Consider the following 26,987-nt stretch of genomic DNA (forward strand, 5'->3'; position numbering starts at 1 on the left):
CGAGTAGGCTGTGGCCACTGAGATGGCAAAGGTAGCCGAACCGCAGATCCCAATTCATTCTGGCTTTTGTGTGATCTCTGCTATAGGCCTGCCGTGAGCGAAGCCGAGCAGGAGATGCTCAAGGGGAAGAAGGCGCGGGTGGTACAGATGCAGCGGATCTGGGCTGGGCAAGGACCCTCTCAGAAACTGGGAGACCTCATGGTAATGCTAGGTATGCTGTTCAAATTTAGGAAAAAATGTTCCTAATTTAGGGGAAAAAACCCTCTTTGTTCCTTGAGCGGTGAAAGTAAGCATCAGTATATTTTTTGGTGAGCTACGATGGCTCTTTGCACAATTCATCGATCCACATCCTGCTTTTTCGGTTGTTGCTGTCTTGAAGTTGCTTTCTGTACATAATCCTAGAATCATAGAGTTGGGAGGGGGCATACAGACCATTGACTCCAACCCCCTAATGCAGGACCAGCCTAAAGCATCTCTGAACAATACTCGTCCAGCCTCTTCTTCAAAGCTGCCAGTGAAGGGGATCTCACCACCTCCCTAGGCAGCTGATTCCACCTTTGAACCACTCTGACTGTGAAAAGGTTTCTCCTAATATCCAGCCGATACCTTTCTGCATGTCATTTAAATCCATTGGCTCAGGTCCTCTCCTCTGCTGCCAACTGGGACAGCTCCTTGCCCTCCTCCGAATGACAGCCCTTCAAATATTTAAAGAGAGCGATCCTGTCCCCCCTCAGTCTCCTCTTCTCCAGACTAAACATTCCCAAGGCTCTTAGCCTTTCCTCGTAGGGCTCAGTACGGTTCTGTGCATAATCTTACGGTCCTAAAAAAAATTCCTGTGTGGCATAGGGGTTAGAGTGTTGGGCTAGGATCAGGGACACCGGGATTCGAATCTTCACTCATGTAGTGGAAGAAGAAGGGATTGGATTTATACCCACCCTTCCCTATCCGAAGGAGTCTCAGAGCGGATTACAATCTCCTTTCCCGTCCCCTCCCCACAACAGACACACTGTGAGGTAGGTGGGGCTTAAAGAGCTCCCTTGAGAACTACCCTTGAGAGAACAGCCCTGAAAATCTTCCTTATAAATAAAAGCCGAATGGTGGTGGCAGTTCTCTAGAACATTCCACACGCTCCAAAATCAGTTTGCTCTCTGATCTGTCATTCAGAAGGTCTCCCTATCCACTGGCTGCTTTGCCTGAGTCCTGCCTCCAACATTCTAAACATTTTGCTGTTCCTCTCCCCCCCATAGCCAATCAGAACACAGAGGTTATTTGCATATGCAGCCTCATTGGCCTTTGCCTCGGAACACAGAGGTCGTTTGCATATGCAACTTGATTGGCTTTTGCCTCTAACATTCTAAACAGTTTGTTGTTCTGAGGTAAAATGTGTCCAATCTCCAGGTGAGGGCTGGAGATCACTCAGAATTACAACTGCTTTCCAGATGGCAGAGATCAGTTCCCCTGGAGAAAATGGTGGGCTCTGTATCCTTATATGCTGCTGAGGTGGCCCCCATATGACAGCCAATGTGACGTAGCAGTCAGGGCTTCAGAGCACGGAGAGGCTGCAGGTGTGTGAGGGGTGGAAAGCTGAAGAGTGAGGGGGAAATAAAGGTAGGTTGATGATTGGCTGGGCAGGAGATAGGGTTGCCAACTCCAGGTGAGAAATTCCTGGAGATGTGAGGGATGGAGCCTGGAGGAGGGTGAGGTTTCAGGAGCCGTGGGACCTCGGACAGGTACAAAGCCATAGACTCCACCCTCCAAACCAACTATTCCCTTCTGGGGAACCATCCTTGCCAATCTCCAGGTGAGGGCTGGAGATCACTCAAAATTACAACTGTTCTTTAGGTAGCAGAGATCAGTTCCTCTGGAGAAAATGGTGGACTCAGTGTCATTATACCCTGCTGAGGTCGCCACAGCAAATTGACACTGAGTGTCCAAGGCCGGGGCACCTGGCCAGAGCCTCTTTCTAGAGGTCGTTGTATTTATTTCCACAACGGGCCTTTTTCCTAGTTAAGTAATAAAACAATATAGACAACAGAGTCAAATTAGTAAATCCACTGGCAATTGGCTGCTCAGAGCAGAGAGGTTCTAAAGTTGGAGCTTCTCCCTCATGAGGACTCCTTTCCACTCTCGTATCATCTGCACCTTAGTGCCTTTGCTGGGATTCACTTTCTTTTGTTGCATTCCTGACGTCCGATGTTGTGACCTTCCGTGGCAGGAGCCGTGGGTGCCTGTGAATACGCCGGATGCACGCCCAGCTTCTGCACCGCGAACGGCCTGCGCTACAAAGCCATGGTGGAAATCAGGCGTTTGCGGGGGCAGCTCACGACGACAGGTAAAGCCCCCGGGGACCATTCTCGACCTCCACCATTCTCAGTCTTTGCAGTATGCTTTGGGGAGGGGCAGAGCAACTGCTCGGCATGCGAAAGATCCCAGGTTCAATCCCCGGCATCTGCCGTTTGAGAAGCTCAAGTGATAGGTGATGTGAAAGACCTCTACCCGAAGAGCTACTGCCAGTCTGAGTAGACAGTACTGACCTCGATGGACCAAGGGTCTGATTCAGTAGACGGCAGCTTCATATGTACAGCGTATCCAGCGTGAGGTCCCTGATGCCAAGGAATCTTCTTTTCTTTAACTGCCCATCGTGCTTGTTAAGAGTCCCTTTTTTTTTTGTGCACCCAGATCCTAAGTGTTACTTTCTGCCACCTGCCAAAGGGAGAGAAAGTTAAAATATACAAGAAGGGGGACCCGCGATACTCGTGGAGGGTATTCCCCATGGCTTCCGGACTGCAAAGGCTTCTCCCCCTGACCCTAACGCCACCTACACCCACAACTGCTTGTCAGATTTTTCTGCATACCTGGGGACTGCTCCAAGTGTGCAGGAAAATCTCTCTGCCCCCCAAATGCCCCCGATGTGTAGATTTAGATATCCGCACGGAGGGGGCAACTTGGCTATTAGATATATAGATGTTGGGCGAGAGAGAGCGAGAAGAAAGGAATTCTGGGAATCATCATTTCCAGCACCTGGTCACTGTAATAACAAGGTTTACCTAGTGCTAAGAAAAGCAGCCCTTAGAAAGGTCGGCCCTGCCCATTTCTTGAGGGACTTCTGGAATGTCTTTTTGCCAACCTCCAGGTGGCGGCTGGAGATCTCCCACTGTTAGAAGTGACCTCCAGACAACAGAGATCGGTTCGCCTTGAGAAAACGGCCTCTTGGGAAGGTGGACTTTGTGGCATTTATACCCCACTGAAATCCCTCCCCTCCCCCAAACCCTGCCTTCCCCAGGCTCCGCCCCCCAAAAATCTCCAGGTAGTTCCCAGCCCGGAGCTGGCAACTCTACTGTGAATTGCTTCTTTCCACAGATTGGGGGATCTCGTTTTTGTTTTTCTATGTTGGAGCAAGGGAAATGTTTTATAGCAATCGCCTGGACCTTCTTTTTTCTTCTTCTTCTTTTTCATTGATATTTTTTATTAAAATACATAGGTACATAGATACATAGATACCATTTCATTTTACAGGGTTTCTCAAACTAATCTATATATCTAATAGTGAACTGGCCCCGTGCGTGCGGATATCTAAATCCGCGCTCCGGGGCCACCTGGGGGGCAGGGAGAGGTTTGTGCACATGTGGGGCAGTCCCCACGTGTGCACAAAAATCCTAAAGTTGAAAAAAAGAATCGGGGGGATGTTTAAATCCCCCCGAAACTCACAGAGCGTCCCCTGCACATGTGCAGGGAACGCTCTGCAAAGGCCGCCGCCGCTTGCGAGGGGAACGGCGAGCGGGGGGGGCAGAGCGGCGAGGGCCCCTCTTGTATCAGAATAAATGCCAATATATTACTTAAACCTTATCAATAAATTAGTATTTTTTATTATTAGAGTGTTAGTGTCATCAATGCCATACTCTTCATTTCTTGCATAATATGTTCTTTATCAGGTTATATAAATTAAACCTATTTTTACCCTTTGTTTTACAAGAATATACTATCATGTTGTCTTTGGTGTCTCACAATCAGAGTTCACCTTTGTCTTGTTTTGTGGTTAATTATGTGTATGTTAGCTTAAAATATATTGGATTATTTGGTTGCTATACATAGTGGCAAGTGTTTTGATATTATTGCAGCTATTTTTTTGCGGTGTCAAATACCATCGTGTGAGAATCTTGTATGCGTGAGGTTTTTTTCTTTAAGTTTTAAGTTTTATTAGTTTATGTATAGAAAGGGGGGAAGGGGAAAGAAGGGAAAAGAAAATCCAGTCTTACTCTCGCCACCCACCTGAAGACTCTCCCTGTTTTTTGTGTTTTCCTCTCGTGCTTCAAGTGAACTCCATCTGCTCCGATGCCGGCCTCTTTGTTGACCCCAAAATGAAGCCCCCGACAGAGGCCCAGGTGACCTACTTGCGGCAGATCGTCTTGGCGGGGCTCGGAGACCACGTCGCCCGAAGGATCCAAGCAGAGGAGCTCCTTGATGAGAAGAGAAAAAATGGTTACAAGGTAGAACACGTCGGCATCCTGTCTCGGGTTGCCGGCAGCCTGGAGAAAAAAAATGTCCTGTCTCATTAATAAAGGCCTGATGGGCTATTATTTCCCAGGCGATATTGTTGGACCTCCACACCATAAAAAACTTCAGCTGCTTATTTCAACACATTAAATCTCTGTCAGTTCAGTTACTCCCTTGCTGTTTCCTTTAATAATCTGCCACCTCGTCCTGTGGCAGTATCATGCCAGTTTAAGAAAGCCGAGACCCCGAAAGCTTTTCTTTGAAAATACGAAAAAGCTTGGGAAACCAGCTCATGGAAGAGCTGCGTCTCTATGTGAGTTGCTGATCTGGGCATGTTCCTTGATCTGAAGAAGGTGGATCCAGGGCAGCAACTCATACAGAGAGACAACAGGGGGCAGATAATGAGACTTCTAAAGCCAGGTAATGTTTGTTTGTGCCTCTGCATCAGTCAAATGATCCAACTGCACCTAGGGCAGGAGTATTAGTCCGCAGGGCCTGTAAAACGGAGCTCTTCCACCGGGGTTTTGGAGCCGCCGTCACCGCTAACCACTAATTATTAACAACTGATCGCTTATTTAAAGGGGGAGAGCCCTGTTCTCCAGGGATTCAACTTATAGCCTGAGGTAGCCACCTAAGTTGATCTAAAAAGAGCTAGAGCCGACTGCAAATAAAGAGCTCGTCTAACAAAACTGCTGTGAATTATTGATACCGATACTAGCATTTTTATATGTTAATGTATCTTATTGTAATTTTACTGTAATTTTATGCTGCTTTTATAAGCCGCCTTGAGCCAGCCCTGGCTGGAAGGGGAGGGTAGAAATTTAATAAATTAAACCAATCAGATCAAGCGGTTGATTGCTAGAGCTGCGAATCATGCAGAGATGCAACAGAAGCCTCCTCCGTGGGTGGGGCTGGGGACTGACAAGGAGCCTTGACTTGCTTGCATTGATGCAAAGGCACCCTAGCAGCTGGAACATCCTGGCATTGCCACTTGAGAGGTTTCTCCTCTTCTCTGAGCAGAAAACCCATCTGTCCATGGCCTATAAAGAGCTGCCAACTTGGGGGATCTTGGACTGGTAGGGTTGCCAAGTCCATCTTCCACCCCCAGCGGGGGACTTTGGGGGCGTTCCTGGAGGGGGCGGGGCATCCCCAACGTGATGACGTCACATTGGGGACGTCCGCCCCCCATCCGCCCGCACGCCGGATCTCCAGAAACGTGTTTTCCCTTTAAGAGCAGCTGCATTTCCCCTTTAAATGCACGAAGCTGGCATTTCCCTGGGAGGAAACACTGGCTTGGGAGGAAACACGGGTTCCACACACTTAAAGGGAGAGAGATGGGTGGCTGTGGGTGTTGGGGGTGGGGCTTCCCCCGCTGGCCATCTGGCCGGCGGCGGGTAGAACCCCCCCATAACAGGGGACCCCTGGCAAACCGGGGGGGTTGGCAACCCTATGGACTGAGCCAGCAATTTTACATCTTCTGACCTCTTTCCAAATTCGGATGTGAGGAAGCTGCAGGATACCTGCTCATACAGCCTGGGCTTAACCTTTTTACAGCTTGAACACCTGTAATGGTGCTGATGGTTAGTGGCATTGTGCCTGGACACAGGGCCGGCTCACTCACTAGGCGAACTAGGCGATCGCCTAGAGCGGGCCGGCCCTTAGGGGCACCAAACTGCACCCGGCCCCGTACTCTGGGAGTTTCTTGATTATTTGTGTTTTTCATTCTTCCCAAAATGCATTTATTTTTGAAAATTGGTGGGCGCACAGGGAAGGCAGAAAGGATCCTCGCCAAGGGTGCAAAATAAGCTGGAGCCGGCCCTGCCTAGACATCTCACCTGGCTCAGCCCTTTCTCCCCCTCTGTGCCTTTCTGTAGACTCCCCTTTTGGATGATCCAGTCTTCATCCACCCCAACTCCATCCTCTTCAAACAGCTGCCCGAGTTCGTGGTCTATCAGGAAATCGTCGAAACCACCAAAATGTACATGAAAGGTAACCGGCTGCTCCTCTCCGGGGCCCCTTTCCACGCCCATAGCTACAGTGGTGCTTTTGGGGGCTCCACCCCGTTCCTTAAAGGCACAGCCCACAAGGATTTCTCCTAGAAATGCTTTTTTCAATCATTTTAAAACATTTTTAAAAGGCACACGCTCCAGTTTGGTGTAGTGGTTAAGTGCACGGACTCTAATCTGGGAGAACCGGGTTTGATTCCCCACTCCTCTACTTGCACCTGGCTGGATGACCTTGGGCAAGCCATAGCTCTGATAAGAGCTGTTCTTGAAAAATAGCAGCTTCTATCAAGAGCTCTCTCAGCTCCGCCTGCCTCACAGGGTGTCTGTCGTGGGGAGGGGAAGGGAAAGGAGATTGTAAGCCGCTCTGAGACACCTTCGGGCTGTGAAGGGCAGGGTATAAATCCAATCTCTTCTTCTTCTTTAAGCAGAGTGGGGTGTTGTAGTTGATTAATTCCCGCACTGAGAAAGGAGGTTGGAGTAGGTGACCTCTAGGATCCCTTCTAACTCCGTGTCAAGAAACTGGTCTCCTTTAAGAGAGCTCTTCTGCCTAAGTGTTTGCTTTCTTTACTATAGAAGACATCGCCCCCCACTTGCCGGCTTGTTCTCAGGATTGTTGCTCCGGCTGGCAGAAGTGATTAACTTGCAACAGCTGAGAACTTTCATCTAAAGTGGTTGACAGCTTGCAATCTAGAGATCTATCCTGGTAACAGCTAAATCCTTTGGCTAAGTGGTTAATAGGCTAAGGGTGATTGCTGGCATAAGAACGGCTGTGTAGGATAGACAGCTTGAGAAGACTCAGAGAGAGAAGAGAAGCTGAGTCCTAATCCTCAGAATCCTGGCTTTCCTTTCTGCACTGAGAACTTCAGCCCCACCAGAAAAATATTTGCCCCGCAAGCCACAAAATCCTGGGGCTTGCCCCTTTCTCAAGGGTTAGTGAGACCTAATTGAGTCTGGCGTAGCAGGTTGCTGTGACATCAGAGTTCAGGACATATAGGTATTTGGCTCACCTGTAACACGGGAGAAGGGGACACCTGGGGTGCGTTCAGACGGGGGATTTACAACGGTTAGGGTGCCGGTTCCATCCGGTGTACTTACGGGCGTTCACACAGCGAACATCTGCCTCCCGTCCCTAACCATTGTAAATCCCTTTAAACCGTTGCACTCTGCCACTAGGTCCCAACTGGTGGTAAACTGAGTGCAACGGTGCACCCCGGCGTCTGATCGCTCTCCACCATTCCCCAGCTACTTCCGTCGGAAGCCTGAGGCTTTCCCCCGCCATTTTTTTTTTTAAAAACCAAGCGATATGCGCTCGGGCGAAGCTTCGCCCTGAGCGTTTGTTAAAATTTTTTTAAAAGCCCTTAGTTTAACTTCCCGGAGGTGTCCGGGACTACAGGGAGGCCAGGTTGGGCTTTAAACTTTAAAGGTAAGTCCTTACCTTTAAAGTTTAAATGTAATGGGGGGGTTTTGAGCATGCGCAAAAATCGCCATTATCTGAATGGCTGCCTATGCGCATGCTCAAACTGTCCTTTTTTAAAAAAACAAACAAACGCCGACGCCCGCAGCGTGTGAGCGGGCGTCCAACGGAGGGCTACGCAAAATGGAGGGTAAGTGTGATCGCGTTTCTGCCGGCATAAACTGCACCGGTTCCAACTGGTGCAGTTTATGCCGGCAGAATCGCCCCGTCTGAACACACCCCATGGAGTTCTTTAGAAGCTCATGCTATATCCTGTTGTTCTCTGGAATGTGTGGTTGCAGTTCTTAGGGCGGAGGTCCATGGTTAATAGCTGCCTTATACTGAATCAGACCCTTGGTCCATCAAGATCAGTCTTGTCTACTCAGACTGGCAGCGGCTCTCCAAGGTCTTCTGCTGAAGTCTTTCACGTCACCTACTGCCTGGTTCTTTTTAACTGGAGATGCCGGGGATTGAATCTGGAACCTTCAGCACACCAAGCAGGTGCTCTACCCACTGAGCCATGGCCCTTCCCTGAGTAAGCATGGCCAAAGTCTCACCCCATCCCACCATCTCAAAACACATCCAGAATCCTTTGCAGCACACACAAGTTCCTCAGCAATGACGTTAATGTTCCCTTCGGGGTAAACAGGGAGAAAGTAACTGATGTTATGTTGGATTTTCTTTCTCAGACTTGAATTAAAAAGTGAAATAACAGGGAATAGATTTTGTTGTTGTTGTTGTTGTTGTTGTTGTTCTCATCAAGGGCAAATAGCTCTGCTTTTTGCTCTGATGGAGGACATCTTATCATTCAAAACGCGCCGATTTCTGTGCTTGCGAGGGCCAGACTGGGTGAAGGCTCGATTTTGTTTTTTACCCACCTGTCTTTTGTTCCTTCTGTCTGATCTCTTGCAGGTGTTTCAGCCGTCGAGCCAGAATGGATTCCTCTCCTCTTGCCTATGTACTGCCACTTTGAAAAGCCACTAGAACATCCTCCCCCCTCTTACTGTCCTGAAACGGGCAACATCAAATGCCACAGGCTGAGCGTCTTCTGTGAGTTTTGTGGCGTTGCGTTTCTTTCTCAGGGGGAGCTAATGTTTTGCCACTGATTGTTTTAGAATACTGCAGAAAAGTCTCTGTGGTACAAAAACTACATCAGAGGTCCCCAACGAGTTAAGAGCGCAGACTCTAATTTGGGAGAACTGGGTTTAATTCCCCGCTCCTCCACATGCAGCTGCTGTAGTGACCTTGGGTCTGTCACAAGTTCTCTCAGAGCTGTTCTCTCACGAGCAGTTCTCTCGGAGCTCTTTCAGCCCCACCTACCTCACAGGGTGTCTGTTGTGAGTAGAGGAAGGGAAGGAGATTGTAAGCCACTCTGAGTGAAGGACAGGGTATAAATCCAATCTCCTCCTCCAGCCCTCAGTCACATTTGGCATTCTGACATGTCGTGGTGGGCGGAGGCACAAAATGGCCACCACAGGAGACAGAGTCAGCCACAAAATGGCTGCCACAGCTTACCTTTAGGCTCGCAGTGTAGATCTTTGTGCTGGGATGGCCACTGCTTCCAAGGCAACATTTTTTAAAAAATCTACACTGCCAATCAGAAGCCCCAGATGGCCAGGCCCTCTTTCAAAAAAAATACTTGGTGGGCCTCAGGAAAGGTGTTGGCGGGTACCATGGGGCCCACAAACATCACATTGTGGGGACCCCTGAGCTACACTGACAATCTGTGTTGGAAGCACAAATCCTACTGTGGCTCCCGGTTAAACTTTTTGGGCTGTCGTTTGCATGCTTCTGTCTGTAAAATGTGGTTGAAGCTCTCGATTGGGACTGGCTGGTGCCCAGTTTGGCAAGGTTGGTCCCTTCCTCTTTGGAGGAGACGGAATCGAGCGTTTGAGGGCTGAATGCCGGGCCAGCTAGCGAGAGATGCCCTAACACATACACGCAACACCCCCCCCCCTCTCTCTGCAGATCGAGTAGGATGGCCGCTCCCTGCCGTGGAGGTGGATTATCCGGAAGGCATTGATCGCTACAAATACTTTGCCAGGTTCTTACTGGAAGGGAAGGTGCGTGTGCGTTTGTCTACCAGTCTGTTTTATTTCTTTAGGAGAATTGTACGCCTCCTCCCTAAAGACCCCCTTCGGGTGGCTTGTGGGGGGGAGGGGAATAGAATACCATGAAGGCAACATAGACTGTAAATATGAAAAACAAGCCAGGGCATAAAAGCCGCATGCAACTTTGAGCAGAGTCAAGAATATCTGTAAAAAGGTCCTCAGGCCAGAACCAGACTGTGACGATACCTTTCTTTTATTTTGTGTGTGGTTAGGTGTGATGTGGTTTTAAGTTTCTTGTTGTTTCTCTCACTCAAAGTATCTATCGCGACCACCAGGAATTTAATTCCAGTCTTTAATTAACCTTTCCCACAGTATTGTGCCCAAGCTCTAAGGCTCCTTTGTTGGACTATGTGGTTCTGAGGATAAAACTCTGGGTTAACAATAAACACGATAAAACTTTATTGGTAAAAGAAGTGTGTTGGTTACACGATAAAACTTTATTGGTAAAAGAAGTGTGTTGGTTACACGATAAAACTTTATTGGTAAAAGAAGTGTGTTGGTTACACGATAAAACTTTATTGGTAAAAGAAGTGTGTTGGTTACACGATAAAACTTTATTGGTAAAAGAAGTGTGTTGGTTACACGATAAAACTTTATTGGTAAAAGAAGTGTGTTGGTTACACGATAAAACTTTATTGGTAAAAGAAGTGTGTTGGTTACACGATAAAACTTTATTGGTAAAAGAAGTGTGTTGGTTACACGATAAAACTTTATTGGTAAAAGAAGTGTGTTGGTTACACGATAAAACTTTATTGGTAAAAGAAGTGTGTTGGTTACACGATAAAACTTTATTGGTAAAAGAAGTGTGTTGGTTACACGATAAAACTTTATTGGTAAAAGAAGTGTGTTGGTTACACGATAAAACTTTATTGGTAAAAGAAGTGTGTTGGTTACACGATAAAACTTTATTGGTAAAAGAAGTGTGTTGGTTACACGATAAAACTTTATTGGTCAAAGAAGCGTGTTGGTTACAAGATGATGCTTTGTTAAGTTGCTGAGTAAAATCTTTCACTTTTTACTCGGGTCTCTGTCAGCTTTCCCCCCCTCACACACTGTTGTAATACTCTGACAATATTAGATTTTGTCTAAATTGCCCCCTGAAGTACTTTTCTTCCTCCTTTAGACTCTGAATGCCTTTCACAGCACTTCTATATGATTCTAGTTAGAAGACTACTTCTCAGACTCTATGTAGATTGGCCACAGCTGACAGCTACTGACTTCGTTTTTTTCTTTTTAAGATTTTATAAACTTTATTGAAGTTCACACAATACGTCGGTAAATCCTAGCTCGACCCACACACTCTCAGTCACCAACCAATTGCCTCACTCACTCATCTCCCTCTTTCACCCCCTTGTTCTACTGACACTTACCAACCACTTTAAAGAAACACACACAAACACACAACTTGGAATCATTACATGGACCACAGAACGGCTTTTTAAAAAAGGGTTTAAAAGCCCTCTGTTAAACACCTGGGTAAAGAGAAGATAAAGAGAAGAGATTGTATTTATACCCCGCCCTTCACAGCCCAAAGGTGTCTCAGAGCGGCTTACAAACTCCTTGCTCTTCCCCTCCCCACAACAGACACCCAGTGAGGTCGGTGGGGCTGAGAGAGCTCTTGTCAGAAACTGCTCTTTTTCAAGGACAGCTCTTATCAGAACTACGGCTTGCCCAAGGCCATCCAACAACTACGGCTTGCCCAAGGTCATCCAGCAGCTGCAAGTGGAGGAGTGGGGAGTCAAACCTGGTTCTCCCAGATTAGAGTCCGCGCACTTAACCACGAAACAAAACTGGCTCTCTGCCCTGGCACCTAAAAGCCACTAAGGTGGGGGGGAGGGTATACCAACAGCAGGGTGCCACCACTGAAGAAGCCATGTGGTCACCGCCCACATTGCCTCTCAGTGCTCCAGGAGGCAGGTTGGCGAGGTAGACAGGCCCCTCCCTGCTTAATTCCACCTTGTAACGATCTTGAAAGCCATTCCCTGGATATCACTTCTTTTTAGAACATATATATGTGTGTGTGTGTCTCCTTCTAGGTCTTTAAGAAGCTGGGCTCCTTCACCCGCTGCCTGCTGTCTAATCCAGTCATAATGCTGAAATCATGGTCCAAGTGAGTTGTTGACAAGCTTGGGGGAGGGGGAAGGGGGAGGATTGCTTGTTTTCCTGACTTAGGAGTAAAAGAGGGAGCCAGCCTGCAAAACATCTGTGAGAGTGACAATGCAGCCTCTGTTGTGGTGGCCAAGTGTGGCGCAGTTCCTAAATCAGGGGTGTCAAACATAAGGCCCGTAGGGCTCTTACCTGGCCCGCAAGCAACTGATATGTATGGAAATGTAAGGTATTCCCCCTTTTATGGTATCCCTTGGAAAAAACTTAGTCTTGCATATGATTAAATGCATTTATTGGGACTTTTCTGGGTTCCCCAGTAAATTCCTAGCTTTCACTGCTAGGAATCAATTGCTTTGGTTTGTATTTTGAGTAAAAAAATAATAATATTGCTAATTAGATTTGCCTGTGTCTTTTATAGGGGCCGCAGTGGCTCAGAGGTTAAGACACTGAGCTGCAGGGGGTTGGACTAGGTGACCCTGGAGGTCCCTTCCAATTCTATGATTCTATGACCAGAAGGTCTGTAGTTCGGCAGTTCAAGACCCAAGTGCCACGTGACACAGTGAGCTCCCGTCTCTGGCCCCAGCTCCTGCCAACCTAGCAGTTCAAAAGCAAGAAATTGCAAGTAGATAAATAGGTACCACTTTGGTGGGAAGGTAACAGCATTCCGTGCGCCTCGGCATCTAGTCATGTCGGCCACATGACCACAGAAGCGTCTTTGGACAGCGCTGGCTCTTCAGCTTGGAAACGGAGATGAGCACCACAACCCTAGAGTCGGATTCGACTGGCTTTCGAGCAAGGGAAACCTTTACCTTTACTATGTCCTTTATCAAGTTTGTATCTCCCGTACCTGACATTACATTTTATGGCACACGTGGCCCGGCCCAACAAAATGACATTGATGTCAGATCCGACCCTTGTAACAAATGAGTTTGACACCTCTGGGTTTAAAGTGTCAGATTAGGATCTCGGAGACCCAGGTTCGAATCCCCGCTCTGCTGGGGAAGTTTGCTGGGTGATGTTGGGCCAGTCACATACTCTCAGCATAACCTACCTCATAGGGTTGTTGTGGGGGTAAAACAGAGGAGAAGAGGACAATGTAAGCCGCTTTGGGTCGCCCTTGGGGAGGAAGGCGGGATGTAAATAAAGGAAATAATCTGTCCTCCGTTGGAAGAAGAAGAAGAGAAGAGGTTGGATTTATACCCCGCCCTTCACTACCCAAAGGAGTCTCAGAGCGGCTTACAGACTCCTTTCCCTTCCCCCCTCCCCACAACAGACACCCTGTGAGGTAGGTGGGGCTGAGAGAGCTCTGACAGAAACTGCTCTTTTTCAAGAAAAAGAAGAGAAGAGATTGGATTTATACCCCGCCCTTCACTACCCAAGGGAGTCTCAGAGCAGCTTACAAACTCCTTTCCCTTCCTCTCCCCACAACAGACACCCTGTGAGGTAGGTGGGGATGAGAGAGCTCTGACAGAAACTGCTCTTTTTCAGAACAGCTCTGACCAGAACTATGGCTTGCCCAAGGTCATCCAGCCAGGTGCAAGCGGAGGAGTGGGGAATCAAACCTGGTTCTCCCAGATTAGAGTCCGCGCGCTTAACCACTACACCAGACTGGAAGAGAGACTCCGGTTACGCAGCAGGCGTAGTGCTGCATGGCGCCACTCCCCTGGAGAGAACTTATCTGTTTCACTGATACCCCACCTTTCCAAGGCAGAGTAGGGATTTGGAGCCGGGTGGTCTCCCAGATTCTCTTTCAACCCTCGGACTCCTTCAACGCACTGGATTCTGTGGGCTGCCCCTGTGGATTCTGGTTCTCTTCAAAACTTAGAGCATCTGCTTGGTTTTATGCCCATGCCCTAATGTGTGCACGTCTCTATTTGGAATCCCTGCAGACTCCAACCGAGGACAGAATTCCTCCTGAAAGCGCTGGTGTCCGAAAATGCCGATAACCGGGATGCCTTGCTTGCCGCCTGGAACAGGAACCCAGAATGTAAGCCCTGATTAACACGCTAGACGTTCTCGTGGATTTTGCTGTGTTTCTGCATTTGAGCTGAGTTGAGCATCACTCAAGGTGCCTGAAAACACAGCTGCCTCCTTTCGGCTGTCTGACAGCCCAGGGTCGGCTTTCTCTCGGCGGCAGTGCCTGAGAATTCCCGCAATGACATATCCAAGCATCTGTGTAATCCCACATGTTAGGGTTTCTGAGACTGAGCAAAGAACACTTAAGAAGGAGGCAGTCGCATTTCTTGGATCTTGGGCATGCGGGTGAAGTTGCGGTGGTCTTCTGTCTGTTTTGAGACAAGCACAAGAATGCCTGCTTGGAGGGGTTGTAGTTGAGGGGTAGAGCACATTCCAAACCCCCAGTGAAATGAACAGGCTTTCCCCCGCCTCTGGAGATGACACTGTAGTGTGATCCGTAGGTGGATCCTGAATAGCCATTCATACAGAGACCCAACAGGCAACCTCCTTGAAAGGTGGGTGATTGTGCTGTGCCTCTGCATCGGATAAGTGATCCAGTCACACCCACACCATAGAGGCGCTGCAGAATTACTCATCCCAGAAGAAGCTGTTTGGAAGCAGTTGCTTGCCAGAGCAGTGACTCATGTGGAGTTGCAGCAGGAGCTTCTTTTGCAAGTGATTCTTGGGGCTTGCCAGAACCTTGCCTTGTTTGGAGTTGAATTAATGTAATTGTCATGGCACAGTTTGAGTGTCCTGGCAATTCCAGTTTGATGACCAGTTTTAAAGGAACAAGGATGGTTGCCAAAAAGGTTTTTCCCATCTCCCCTCTAGAAAGGGTGCCCTGTTGATTACGTCTCTGCCCCTCCAGCTGTGTATCTCTTCATGCAAGGCCAGACCATAACTTGCCCTGTCCTCCGTCATTACCGCAGAGTGATTTTAAAACACTTCGGAAAGTTTCATCCAATCTTGTTGGCCGGACTTTCCCAAACACCGCTTTCCGTTAACGGACCCTCGCTCACAAGTTATTGTTCTGTTTCAGATTTGTTGGAGGAATATTGCCAGTGGGTTCCGGAAGCGGCGCGTGAAAGCGTATCTAAAATCTGGCCACCGGTAACACCATGAACTGCCAAGTGAGTTTGCTGTCCCCCCTCCACAAAGGTTTCTCCTAGAGCTTAGCTGCAAAGACCCAACAGAAAAAGAGAAATCCTTATTTGCAAGGAAGAGACTGGCTTATTCACGGACACACAGGCAGTCTGCACTCTGCAGTTGCCTGCATGGGTTCCTTGCAGTGCCTTTGCATCGATGAGCAACTTGCATACGTTTTACTGGAAAGGAGCAGATCCACAGGTGCGAAAGAACATGCACGCAGGTGCTCTTCTTCCCTAGGTACAAATGGGGATATCGTTTATGTGCATTTGTTGGAGGTCTGATCCACACCGTTTAAAAACAAGCACGACGTCACCAGACCATAGTGAACATATCTGTGGTGCGCAAATGTGCTTTGGTGCTTAGCGAGTATGAAAAAAATGAGGGGTGTGAGGTTTAATTGTGAGCCTGGCGGCTTGACCTCTGTACTCCTGGGTTTCATGGCAGCGGAGAGAGTGGCGAACTTTGCTGAGAAACACACGTTCAAGGACGTACAAATCAGGACAGAGAGCAAACTAACAGAAAATAAACACAACAGGCTTTAAGCATAGGGGAAAGAATGTGCCTGTTTTTGTAAGTTATGAGGATCCCACTTCCGTCCTGACGGACAGTGTTCACAGCGTCCCTGAACCTCAAGGAAGAGCATGATAACCTCAAGGATATTCTGTCCTTCTTGCAAAACGATACAGCCTAAAAGCTTTTTATCTCCAAAGGAAAAACAACAACACAAGATTAAAAACAGTGAAAAATTATCCAACAAGAAGCCATCATGAACGCTGCTAGTGGAATGCTGGGGTGATCTTCTATAGACATCAAGTTGTGGTCTTTATTTCCGTGTCCAACTTGAAATCAAAGCTTGCAGATGACCTTGAAATTGCTCTTTCCGACTAGGATGCATCACATTTTGGACAGATCCATCCTATTACAATGTGTTTTCCCTTTGGACATGTATATATTTAAATTTTATATATATATATTTGCAATTTAGAAATGTTATGAAGAATGCGTTTTTCAGAAATGCAATTATGAATGGGAATCCTAGATCTTTAAGACACTCATGAAATGTTGTGAGGCTTTCTTTATGCACTTCCTTCCCTAAAGGGCTGTCGTACACTGCCCCTGGGGTGTTGTAATTTAGCCTCTTTTCTACCCGATTGTGATGGGGCAAGAGAGGGGTTGCTAGAGCCAGGTTTTAGCTGGCTAGGCGGCTTCAAGCAAATGAAACATCCCTTAAGGAAAAGGGTATTTTCAAAGCAGATGCGGTCTTTTGTGGTGGCACAACTTTGTGGTAATTGGAAGGGGGCTTCCGTGAAGATAGGGGCACACCCCTGTTGATAAGAGCTACTATGACTACGTAGATTCACCGTGTGTAACATGTTCGTAATCTAATTTTGTATTATGACACTGCTGTTTTCTGAAATAAAGTGTCCTTTTCTTTGCCTACTCTCATTTGTGCAGTCCCATCTTTGTTACAGAAATTTGGGAAATGGCTTGTGCGTCTTGAAACCTGGAAAGTTGGGCATGCTTTTTGGAAACAAATACGGAGATGCATGGTACATGCAGGAACAATTTTTTTTATTTTGTCCCGATTTCTTAACCGCCTTTCCCCACTTACGCGGGGCTCAGGGCGGTTTACAACAACATAAAATCCAATACAATTTTAAAACCAGTTAAAACTACAAATTCCATATTAAAACATTCAGCATAAGTATTTGAGCACTTTAACAAGATGGCATATTTCGCATACAGATCTTTAGCATTCAGATTTTCGTAAGGAAAAGGGGAAGGTGCCCTCTTCTGCTTCTAGGGATGCCAGGACCCCCTGGAATTACAGTTCATCTCCATCTTACAGAGATCAGTTCCCCTGGAGAACAGGGATGCTTTGGAAGGGTGGACTCTGTGGCATTGTCCTCCACTGCCCCCCCCCCATCCTTCTTAGGCTCAATCCCCAAATCTCCAGGAGTTTCCCAACCTGGATCCGGCAACCCTACCCGCTATCCCTTGCCGGTGGCCAAAGGGGACCTGGTTAACCCGATCTGCTTCACACCTGCAAAACGTGGAAAATGTTACGTTATAGAGGGATGGTTGAGTTGCCCTGTTGGTTCGTGGAAACGTTCCAAAAATAGGTGAAGGCCAGGGCTATTTTTGGGCAGGAACGGAGTTCCGGCTGGCTTCAGAGTTGGCCACGCCCACTACAGCCAAAACCTCTGCGTGTGTGGCTACAGGGCAAAGGCCTGGAGAGCAGCACCACCACCACCACCCCGGCGACTCCAAGGCCCTGAAAGGATCAGGGAGGCATTTAAATGCCTCCCCGTGCCTTCCCTGGGCAAGCCAAGGGAAGGCAGTTTAAACTGCCTTTCCTTCCCTTCGGGGGGGGGGCTGGGCTCCCCACAGCCACGGGGCGCTCAGGCAAGCCAAGGGAAGGAATGGTGTGTGGCCTAATATGCTAATGAGTTTCTGATGTTGGGTGTGGCCTATTATGCTAATGAGTTCCTGCTGGGCTTTTTCTACAAAAAAAGCCCTGGTGAAGGCTTTTTATGGAGGGCAACCAGAATATTACAAAATATCAAACTTCTGAGTTCTGCGAATGAAAAGTTCTGGAGAACGTGAAAGTTAGTTGTCTTGTGACATTTTGGTTGAGCCTTAGCAAGCCTTTTCAGGGCCGGCCGAAGGGATCGAGGCGAGTTCCGGCCCATGTTTTGCAGTCTTTGACAGGCAACCGGACCTCTGCAGACTGGCTTCCCTAGCTGGAACTTAAGCGATCCTTCAGCCTTTTAACTTTGACAAAAACAGACACTTTGGTTAACACCTTTCAGCTGGGGCCTGGGGCTCTGGAATGAATTGCTGTCCACAGTGCAGAGATCAATCCCCCAGGAGGAACTGGAAGTTCTGGGGGGTGGACTCTGACATGACATCCCCGGGGAGCACTCTTCCCAGGTACAGCCCCCAGATCTCCAGGAATCTCCCAAATGAATTGGCAACCCGATGAGTTGCCCAGGTGTACTTGTGATGCTCAGAGCCAGCTCCAAAGATGGAGAATCCATGTTCGGGCTAACACAAGGGGCATATCTAAGGAAGGGCGCTTTGATTCAAGAATGTACGGCTGTCCTCAACCAGGGCCAGGGCCTTTTCCGTCCTAGCCCCGACCTGGTGGAACTCTCTGCCAAATGATACTAGGGCCCTGCAGAACCTTGTGTAATTCCGCACGGCCTGTAAGGCAGAGATGTCCCTATGGGGTGTTGTAAATAAGAAGTGGGAGACTGACCGTTTACGAAGGTGCACAGAGAGTTTATATAGTTATAAAGGTGAATATATACAGAGATATTTACAGGCTATTGAACAGCATGTCGTGCCTTAGTCTATGAGAACTGAGTCCCCCCCAGTTTACTAAGCTGATAGCTATTACACTAAACCCCAGCCAATCTCTAACAAGCCCTGAAAGAGCAACACCTGCTAGAAAACACCTGGCTGTAATTACATGATTACTAGCATGACAGCTAGGTCTGACAAACAGATCAAACTGATCTATAGTAACTGCTTGCTACCTCTTATCACTCTGACATATATCTCAATAGTCCCGCCAGGCTCTTGGCTGAGGACAGCAACGGTTGGTTACATCAGCTGGTGGCCTTCCCCTTTTCCTCTCCTCCCTATATATATTTTGTTTAACTCTCCTTCTCCCTTCCCACCAAATACCCAGACTGTCCAAAATGGGAACAGAAAGCTATAAATTGCCCTCTGGGATTTTTACTTTCGTCTTACTTCTTATTTAACTGGATTTTTAAAATGTATATCTTGTTTTACGGCATTTTGCCTTTTCTATACATCACCCAGAGCCCAGCATGACCTAGGGTAGGGCGATTAATAAATCGAATAAATAATAAAAATAATAAAGAAGCTTACACCCCTCGAAATCTTTTTGGTCTCGAAGGTCCTCCTGCACTCCAATCTAACTGTTCCCCTTGCAGACCAACATGGCTACGCTCTGAAATGAGCATCATTCACCTGCGTGAGCCACACCGAAATTAAGGCCTGTGCTCTTGCATATCAGTGGATTGTACCATCCCGTAGGACAGAGTCTGTCCTCCTTATTCGTGTCCAGAATCCAAGTCCTGAAGATGCTAATGTTGGGTCATAGCGCATTTTTCGGTAGCATAAGAGCTCAAGGGTTGCCAGCCTCCAGGTGAAGGCCTCGGGTTCTGATATCAGAGAGTCAACATGGGATGTTTCCTTCGAGTATTGGTAAGTGGGAACTGAGAAGAACTGTAATTGCTACACACTCAGATAAAGCAATCCTGGGGGGGTTCCGGTTTCGCCGAGCGTCAACATTTGCAGTCTCGGCTGCTCGCCCACTGAAATTCTATTAGTCTTTTAGGGGAAATTCTACACACCCCTTGATGATGATGATTATGAATTGAATGAAGAGGTGAAGAGTACTATGGTTACGTGGATGCAGGATTTTGGATATACACTTGAGCGGTGGCTCAAGTGGTTAAGACGCTGAACTGCAGGCTGTGGAAGGTCAGTAGTTCAGCAGTTCGAGACCCGGGTGCTGCATGATGGAGTGAGCTCCCATCTCTAGTTCCAGCTCCTGCCAACCTAGCCGTTCGAAAGCAAGACATTGCAAGTAGATAAATAGGTACTACTTCGGTGGGAAGGTAACAGCGTTCTGTGCGCCTTGGTGTTTAGTCATGCCGGCCACATGACCACGGAAACGTCTTCGGACAGCGCTGGCTCTTCAGCTTTGAAACGGAGATGAGCACCGCAACCCTAGAGTCGGATTCGACTGGCTTTCGAGCAAGGGAACCTTTACCTTTTTATAGATATAGATGCTTGGTCTAAAGTTTGGAAGACTGCGAAATATTTAAGATCTATTCCATATAGGGAGAATGTATACAAGATGTTTCACCGGTGGCATTGGTCACCAGATAAATTGGCAAAATGTTACCCTACTTTGTCAAAAAAATGTTGGAAATGTGAACATAATGTGGGCACTTTTTACCATACCTGGTGGAGATGTACTGTGACCCAACGATACTGGCATAAGGTACATAAATTATTAGTAAATATCTTAGAAGTAGAAATACCCCTATTGCCAGAACTATTCTTGTTAAATGTGCTACAGGATAATTACAAATGGGAAGAAAAATATGTTATGGTGTATATAATAACAGCAGCACGTATTTTATTTGCCAAATATTGGAAACAAGGGGGAATACCCCCAAAAAGAGAATTCATAAAATACAGGAAGTGGTTGAAATAGATAAATTGACTACAATATTACAAAATAAGGATGAAATGTTGTTTATAAATAGATGGGAAAATTTTTATAGATGGTTAGATAAAAATTAAGGTATTAAATGGACAAGTATATGACTCCAACATTTTATGTACGGTTGTATAAGACATGTATATGCATTTTGTATCGCATATAGAAAAACTGAAATAAATATAACTGGGGGGGGGAGATAAAGCAATCCTGTGAAATGGATATTTTTTACATTGCACAAAATCTGTTGTGGTGTGTGAGCCATAAGAAGAGAGTTTTTTACATAATTTTTATAGTAAACAATTTTGCACATCATCTTTATTTTCGTTACTTTTGTCACGGATGTTTTGTTTGGATCTCCAGCCTCCAGGTGGGGCCTGGATGTCTGCAATTAGAACTGATCTCCAGAAAACAAGAAACGGGATCCCCCAGAGGAACTGGCTGCTTTGGCGGGTGGGTTCTATGGCATTATGGTCCCTCCCCTCCCCAAACGATGCCCTCCCCAGGTTCCCTTCCGAATCTCCAGGAATCCTGATTCAGAAGTTGGCAACCCTAAGTCCAAGCTGCTTTCCTGCAGTTTTGCCACTGTGGGTTTCAGCACTGGATTCCCTGTTTTCAGGCAGCACCCATTAGTATATAATTATTTCAAGGGCTCAGGAGTAAACTACACTCAATGCAGCCGTGGAATAAGTGTTTTGCCAAGCCATTCCTAAATTGAGTCCCCCCCCCCTTCTAAATTCACTGGAGGCAAGGCCTGGAATGGTGTAACTCTCTGTTTAGGATTGCAATGTTATTTTGACGGCACAATCTGGATTTTCCAGGCATCGCCAAAAATTGTGGTTTGTCTCTACACCACCTGTTTTCATAAGACAGCATTCAGTCTAGGGAGGCCAGCCTCTAGTTGGACCTGAGGCTCTCCCACAATTAGTCTCACCTCCAGTCTACAGAGATCAGTTCCCCTGGAGAAAATGGCTGCTTTTATTGGAGGGTGGACTCTGTGGCACTGTACCCCACTGAGGTCCCTGTCCTTCCCCAAATCTCCAAGTGGCTGGCAACCCACCCACCCCTGGCAGCCTTACCTGTGCATCAAGTTCTGAGAAGTCAAATGGCCACAGGTAGTACAGTCTGGAGCATGAAAAAGTCTGGGCTGTGTAGGATGTTGCATCTGGAGGAAAAGTTGGTACTTCCGTCCCAAGCTTCCAAGTTGATTTGGGAAGTGAATGCGCCGGTGTGCTTGCAAGGTGTCCACCCAGCCTTTAAAACATGGCGGTTTGACCCTAAAATAATCTTATTAAACCCATGGGAAACTTATACATTACCCTAAGTGCACTCAAGATCTGGTTTCAGTTATGTTTACAGCAGCAAAGAGTGTTATAGCGACAAAATGGAAATATGGAGACACCCCACCCCCACCCCCAATCTATATCTTCTTGGTTGTCTAAGGCTTGGGAATATTTCCATTTTGGATAAGTTCACATATGATATGGATAATAATCGTTTGGTGAAATCTAAATCGTTTTTGTTCAGAAATGGTCGCCCTTCGTTAGAAGCCACATTAGTGGTAAAAGAACTAAACCTGTTCACCCATCAAGATGGAATCCTTTTTATTGTTGACCTAAGAGCGACAAAATGGAAAGATGGAGACACCCCCCCACCCCCAATCTGTATCTTCTTGGTTGTCTAAGGCTTGGGGACATTTCATTTTGGATAAGTTAACATATGATATGGATAATAATCGTTTGGTGAAATCTAAATCGTTTTTGTTCAGAAATGGTCGCCCTTCGTTAGATGTGGCATTAGTGGTAAAAGAACTAAACCAGTTCACCCAATCCGTATAAGATGGAATCCTTTTTATTGTTGACCTAAGGCTGAAGTGCCTGTATGGTGTGTAGCATTTTTGTAAGTTGGTTTTCTAACTGTTGTATGTTTAAACATTTTCAACTTGTTTAAAATATTGATTTATGATTACTTTGTAATTTAGGATTTAGCTGCTGTAACTGTCATTGTTGTTTAAATAAATAAAAAGTTATAAAATTTAAGAAACAAAACAAAACACAGTCGTCTGAAGCAGCCCTGTAAGATGCCACGTGCTGCCAGGGTCGTGGCAAGCTAAGACACATCACAGCTGGCTAGTTGCAGAAAGCCTTGCATAGATTTCAACTTCTCCTCCAGGGAAAAAGTGGAGATGCCGGGGATTGAACCCGGGGCCTCATACATGCAAAGCATGCGCTCTACCACTGAGCTACATCCCCTACCGTGAAGAGAGAAAAAAAATCTACAAAACAACTTACAGAGCTGCTGCCGTGATATTTATTCCTGACGTCCTTTTTTTCCTCTCCCCAAAAGATTGCCTTTTTTGAAAAATTGTAAAGAGCAAGAGATCTTTATAACGGGCTCCCGTGCACTGTGGTCTGTTCCTGCTTACGTGCGGATAGATTCAGGTGGGTCGCGGTGCAGGTCTGCAGCAGCAGAACAAAGTTCGAGTCCAGTGGCACCTTTAAGGCCGACAAAGTTGAGTCCTGGGTATTAGCTCTCGTGCGCATGCGCAGTTCGTCAGATACACTGAACCAGACTTCCTCAAGCCTTAAAAAAAAGGGGGGGGGGGTTAGTTGCCAGGAAGTTCTACTTAGAGTCAAGAAGCATAAGTAGCTCGGGGGTAGGTGTGACTGAGATTGGATTAAAGCAGTTGGCAAGATCGGTGAACAGCAGCGAATTAGCATTCAGATGACAAAAGAGCTAACAAACAGAGGGAAGAACTAAGTTTGCATCCAGTGGCATCTCTAAGGCCAACAAAGTTTAATAAAAATGTATCTGAAGAAGTGTGCATCTACATATGCAAAATCACTCAGTTCTCGCTTATACCCAGAATTAAACTTTGTTCTTTGTCTGGGGGCAGCGATGCTCTTGTCTTCTTGGTGCTTGGGGGGCAACAGTGGGAGAGCGTCTGCGGTTCTGGCCCCACCGGTGGACCTCCTGAGGACACCTGGTATTTTTGGCCACTGTGTGACAGAGTGTTGGACTGGATGGGCCACGGGCCTGATCCAACATGGCTTCTCTTATGTGCTTAAATATGTTACTTCCTTGCAAACCGTGAAAGAGGGGGGTTTTCCCCCGCCTCCCCTACCCAGGAATAAAAACAGGCGTAAATTAGCGGTTCTGAATCTTTACCGCCTGGATCCGGGTTGCTGCTTAATTCTTGCCAATCTTTCACAAGAATAGCAAGGGGCCAAACTCGTACTTGCTTTATCAAACGTAATTTCGACAGCCTCAACAGCTCCGTCCTCGTTAGTATAGTGGTAAGTATCCCCGCCTGTCACGCGGGAGACCGGGGTTCGATTCCCCGACGGGGAGGCTGCAACTTTTTTGGTTCTGCTCCAGAGACAATTGGCCAGTGCGTTTCCTCTACTCATTCTGCTCCAGTAAATTCTCGCCATTTCTGCTGGGTTTTTTTTTTATAAAGGTGTGAGCAGGCGATTCCGCTACGGCATAAATTAGTTGGCTCGGGAGCCATCCTTTCCTGAGCTAAGACAAAAATCTGTGAGCTGGAGGCTAAAAAAACCCTGTGAACTAGCTCACACTAACTCTGCTTAGAGGGAACACTGATTCCGGTCTATTGCTTCCGACCAGTAGGACTGCCCAGTGCCCACCTTGATCTACCTGTTTGAAAATAAAGTCACTTGGGACCATGGTGGGACTCAGCCGGCCTGGATATCCAAGGGATTGTGCCGGCATCTGATTTCAAATTGCAGAGAGCTGTTGTCAGAACATCCGGACCTGTGGTTTCCAAACAGAGGGAAAAGGAGGAATTCCTGGGGAAGGGGTATTCTTCCTCTGGCTGATTACTGGCCTTTACAGGCCCATAGCCAGGATTTTTTAATTGGGGAGGTGCCCTTTAAATGTCAGGGGGGGGGGACAAAGGAAGCACTACAAATAAAATAAAAAATTGGAAGTTGTGAGGACTGGGTTGGATGGGGAGTGGGGGGGGGCTTGGTAGTGAGTTGGAGGGCCAGGCCCCGAGATGCCCCACTGTGGGGTCACGCCCAGCGTTCCCTCTAAGCTAGGTGAGTGTGAGCTAGCTCACAGTTATTTTAGCCTCCGGCTCACACATTTTTGTCTTAGCTCAGGGAGGATGTCTCCAGAGCCAACTAATTTTATGCCGCAGCTAAATCGTTCGCTCACAAAGTAGAATTTTTGCTCACAAGACTCCACAGCTTCGAGGGAGCATTGGTCACGCATGCCAACAGCCCATCCAGTCCAACAGCGCTTTATTTGCAGACTCAGGGCTGCTCCTTCCCTGCAAGAAATTTTATTAGTCTTGCAGGTGCTCCAAGACTCTTGCTCTTTTTGACCCGTCCAGCACTGTGTGTCGCACAGTGGCCCAAACCCAAGGCGACATCAGGAGGTCCACCAACATGACCGCCTTATGAGCAAAGCCCGGTCGGTGGTTTGTCTTTGCTGCACTCCTCCAGGGGCGATGGTTCCTTTATTCCTTTGCTTCCTTTGCAGTGCAACCGAACAGCAGGAGACAAGCAGTGCGATAAGAAAGACTAGGATAACAGGAGGAGGAACAAAGCAAGAGCGTACCGAGACCTCTCGCATTGAAGAGACCCGCTGAGAGGCGAGATTCGCTGGTTTCAGCTCGTTTGCCAGAGTTGCAACGGACGTGTGTGCTTGTAATGAGGGTTGAGATTTTGCTTTGGACGACCTATTACACGCCTGGATGTACAGAAGTATACAGGGAAAAAAAAACTAAAGTATGATTTTGGCCAAATGGTACGTTGCACTTCAGAAAAAACTATCTGCCGAAACCCGGGATCGAACCAGGGACCTTTAGATCTTCAGTCTAACGCTCTCCCAACTGAGCTATTTCGGCAACTGCAGGTTTTTTCTGTTCGACTATCTGTACTCATTGATCAGAGACCTCTCCTTCCAATCAATCGATTAATTAATTAAGCAATCGATCAATCTCTCGCCATTTTCTTTTCGAATCCTCTCACCGGTTTACAAGCAAACAGATACGCTGACATCGGAGGGAGGGCTGCGGGCGTCTCTTGGGAGTCCCCGCCGGGGCCAATGAGAAGCGGTCTTCCCTTTCCTCCTGGGTAACTTGGCAAGTCTTCTGACAGAGAGAGCGGGACGCTAGCCAGGAGGGGTGAAAAAAAGAATACCTCGGGGAATATGCAGAGTGCCTTTGGCCTCGCACGGAGCCTCCCCCGCAGATAACTACAATGAAGAGGGGTGGGTGAGTGACAGGCGGGTCCTGGTAGCCAACTTCATGGCCAGCAGCAGGCCTGGACAGAGAGTGCCTCTGAGCTCCTGCAGAGTGCTTTTCGCTCTGCACGGCACGCTTGCCTCTCCCCGCACAGAATTGACAGGAGGGGGGGCGGAGTCAGACAGGGTCTGGTAGCCAAGGGCCGTTTCTGATATGCCCCAATGGTGGGTTAGCGGGGGAGGGGGGCATGTGGGAGATGGGAAATGCTGCTGGGGAGACAGAACTGGGCAGAAACCCCGGTCGGGGTAGGGTGGGGGACTGCCCATGGGCATGGGGATCCGGGGAACTGTCCGCAGACCCTTCAGCCTGTTGACACAGAAGCGAGTCTGCGCTGGCGCCCGTGGCACTCTGCGTATGCTCAGAGGGCCCCAACTCTATGATTCTTACCTGTCGTTGCTGGATTGCTGCTGCCCCAAAGGGTTCTGAGGAGCACGGGGAGGGACTGTGGGTCGTTCTCCCTTTCCCCGTCGTCTTCTCACAACAACCCTGCGAGGTAGGGTAGGCTGCCGGGGAGGCGAGGGGTGGGGCCCGGCTCCCCCGATGATCTTCCTGTAAAGCAGCAGGAGGAGAGGCTATCCCCGAGGGAGGTCGAACCCCAGACGTCAGAAGGACTTCTGCATAGGCTGCAGCCCCCCCGGTTTGCGCTTTGGGTTGGGGGGGGGGGATTCCTAACCCTAACTTTTTAAAGAGCCCCTCACGAGAGCTGGGGGAGCCGGAATGACCTCTGGGCAATATTGCCTTTGGCAATCATGGATTCTCTGTTGGCAATTATGTCCCTATGAGCAATCATGGGTTTTCTATTGGCAATCAATCAATCAGTTTATTACGGTCGAAGACCCATCAAACAACATACAGTCAAAAACAGTCTCCAGAATGTCGTAAGGCATTACAGAGAAAAAACATCTCAAGGAGTATTAAGGAAGTTCTTGCGCTTTATAGTTGCAATAAAAAGAAATTTAGCAACATTCCTTGAAATAACCGTGGATTTGTCCTCCAGTAGGTGTTTCAGCAAAAGTTCCTCGGACTGAAATACTAATTGTCCTTGAAGCCTAAATGACCTTAATAGAGGCATAATTAAAAGGGCTGGCTCTTTCTTCTGAATAGTGGGAGCAATGAAATAATATATGGGGGAGGGTCTCTATTAACTCGGAAGGGCATGAGCATAATCTCAAAT

At 47.6% G+C, this 26,987-nt stretch overlaps 1 protein-coding gene and 3 non-coding genes across 4 annotated transcripts in view; 2 read left to right on the forward strand and 2 right to left on the reverse strand.

Annotated features, from left to right (window-relative positions):
• Positions 1 to 16,154, forward strand: part of DHX37 (DEAH-box helicase 37) — a 57,293-nt gene extending 41,139 nt beyond the window's left edge. The window contains exons 19-27 of the mRNA XM_015420854.1: positions 87 to 211; positions 2,216 to 2,332; positions 4,315 to 4,487; positions 6,369 to 6,483; positions 8,866 to 9,003; positions 9,922 to 10,016; positions 12,101 to 12,174; positions 14,060 to 14,157; positions 15,166 to 16,154. Coding sequence (XP_015276340.1) covers positions 87 to 211; positions 2,216 to 2,332; positions 4,315 to 4,487; positions 6,369 to 6,483; positions 8,866 to 9,003; positions 9,922 to 10,016; positions 12,101 to 12,174; positions 14,060 to 14,157; positions 15,166 to 15,248 — 1,018 coding nt within the window. The 3' untranslated portion in view covers positions 15,249 to 16,154. The remainder of the gene's footprint in view (positions 1 to 86; positions 212 to 2,215; positions 2,333 to 4,314; positions 4,488 to 6,368; positions 6,484 to 8,865; positions 9,004 to 9,921; positions 10,017 to 12,100; positions 12,175 to 14,059; positions 14,158 to 15,165) is intronic.
• Positions 16,155 to 22,721: 6,567 nt separating this feature from the next.
• Positions 22,722 to 22,793, reverse strand: TRNAA-UGC. Its single transcript has one exon. It is a non-coding gene; the product is annotated as a tRNA-Ala (tRNA).
• Positions 22,794 to 23,820: 1,027 nt separating this feature from the next.
• Positions 23,821 to 23,892, forward strand: TRNAD-GUC. Its single transcript has one exon. It is a non-coding gene; the product is annotated as a tRNA-Asp (tRNA).
• A 1,449-nt stretch (positions 23,893 to 25,341) lies between these two features.
• TRNAF-GAA lies at positions 25,342 to 25,414 on the reverse strand. The gene has a single exon. It is a non-coding gene; the product is annotated as a tRNA-Phe (tRNA).
• Between the last annotated feature and the right edge of the window lie 1,573 nt (positions 25,415 to 26,987).

This window comes from Gekko japonicus, unplaced genomic scaffold, assembly GCF_001447785.1.
Source record: "Gekko japonicus isolate JY-2015 unplaced genomic scaffold, Gekko_japonicus_V1.1 scaffold2186, whole genome shotgun sequence".
NCBI lineage: Eukaryota > Metazoa > Chordata > Lepidosauria > Squamata > Gekkonidae > Gekko > Gekko japonicus.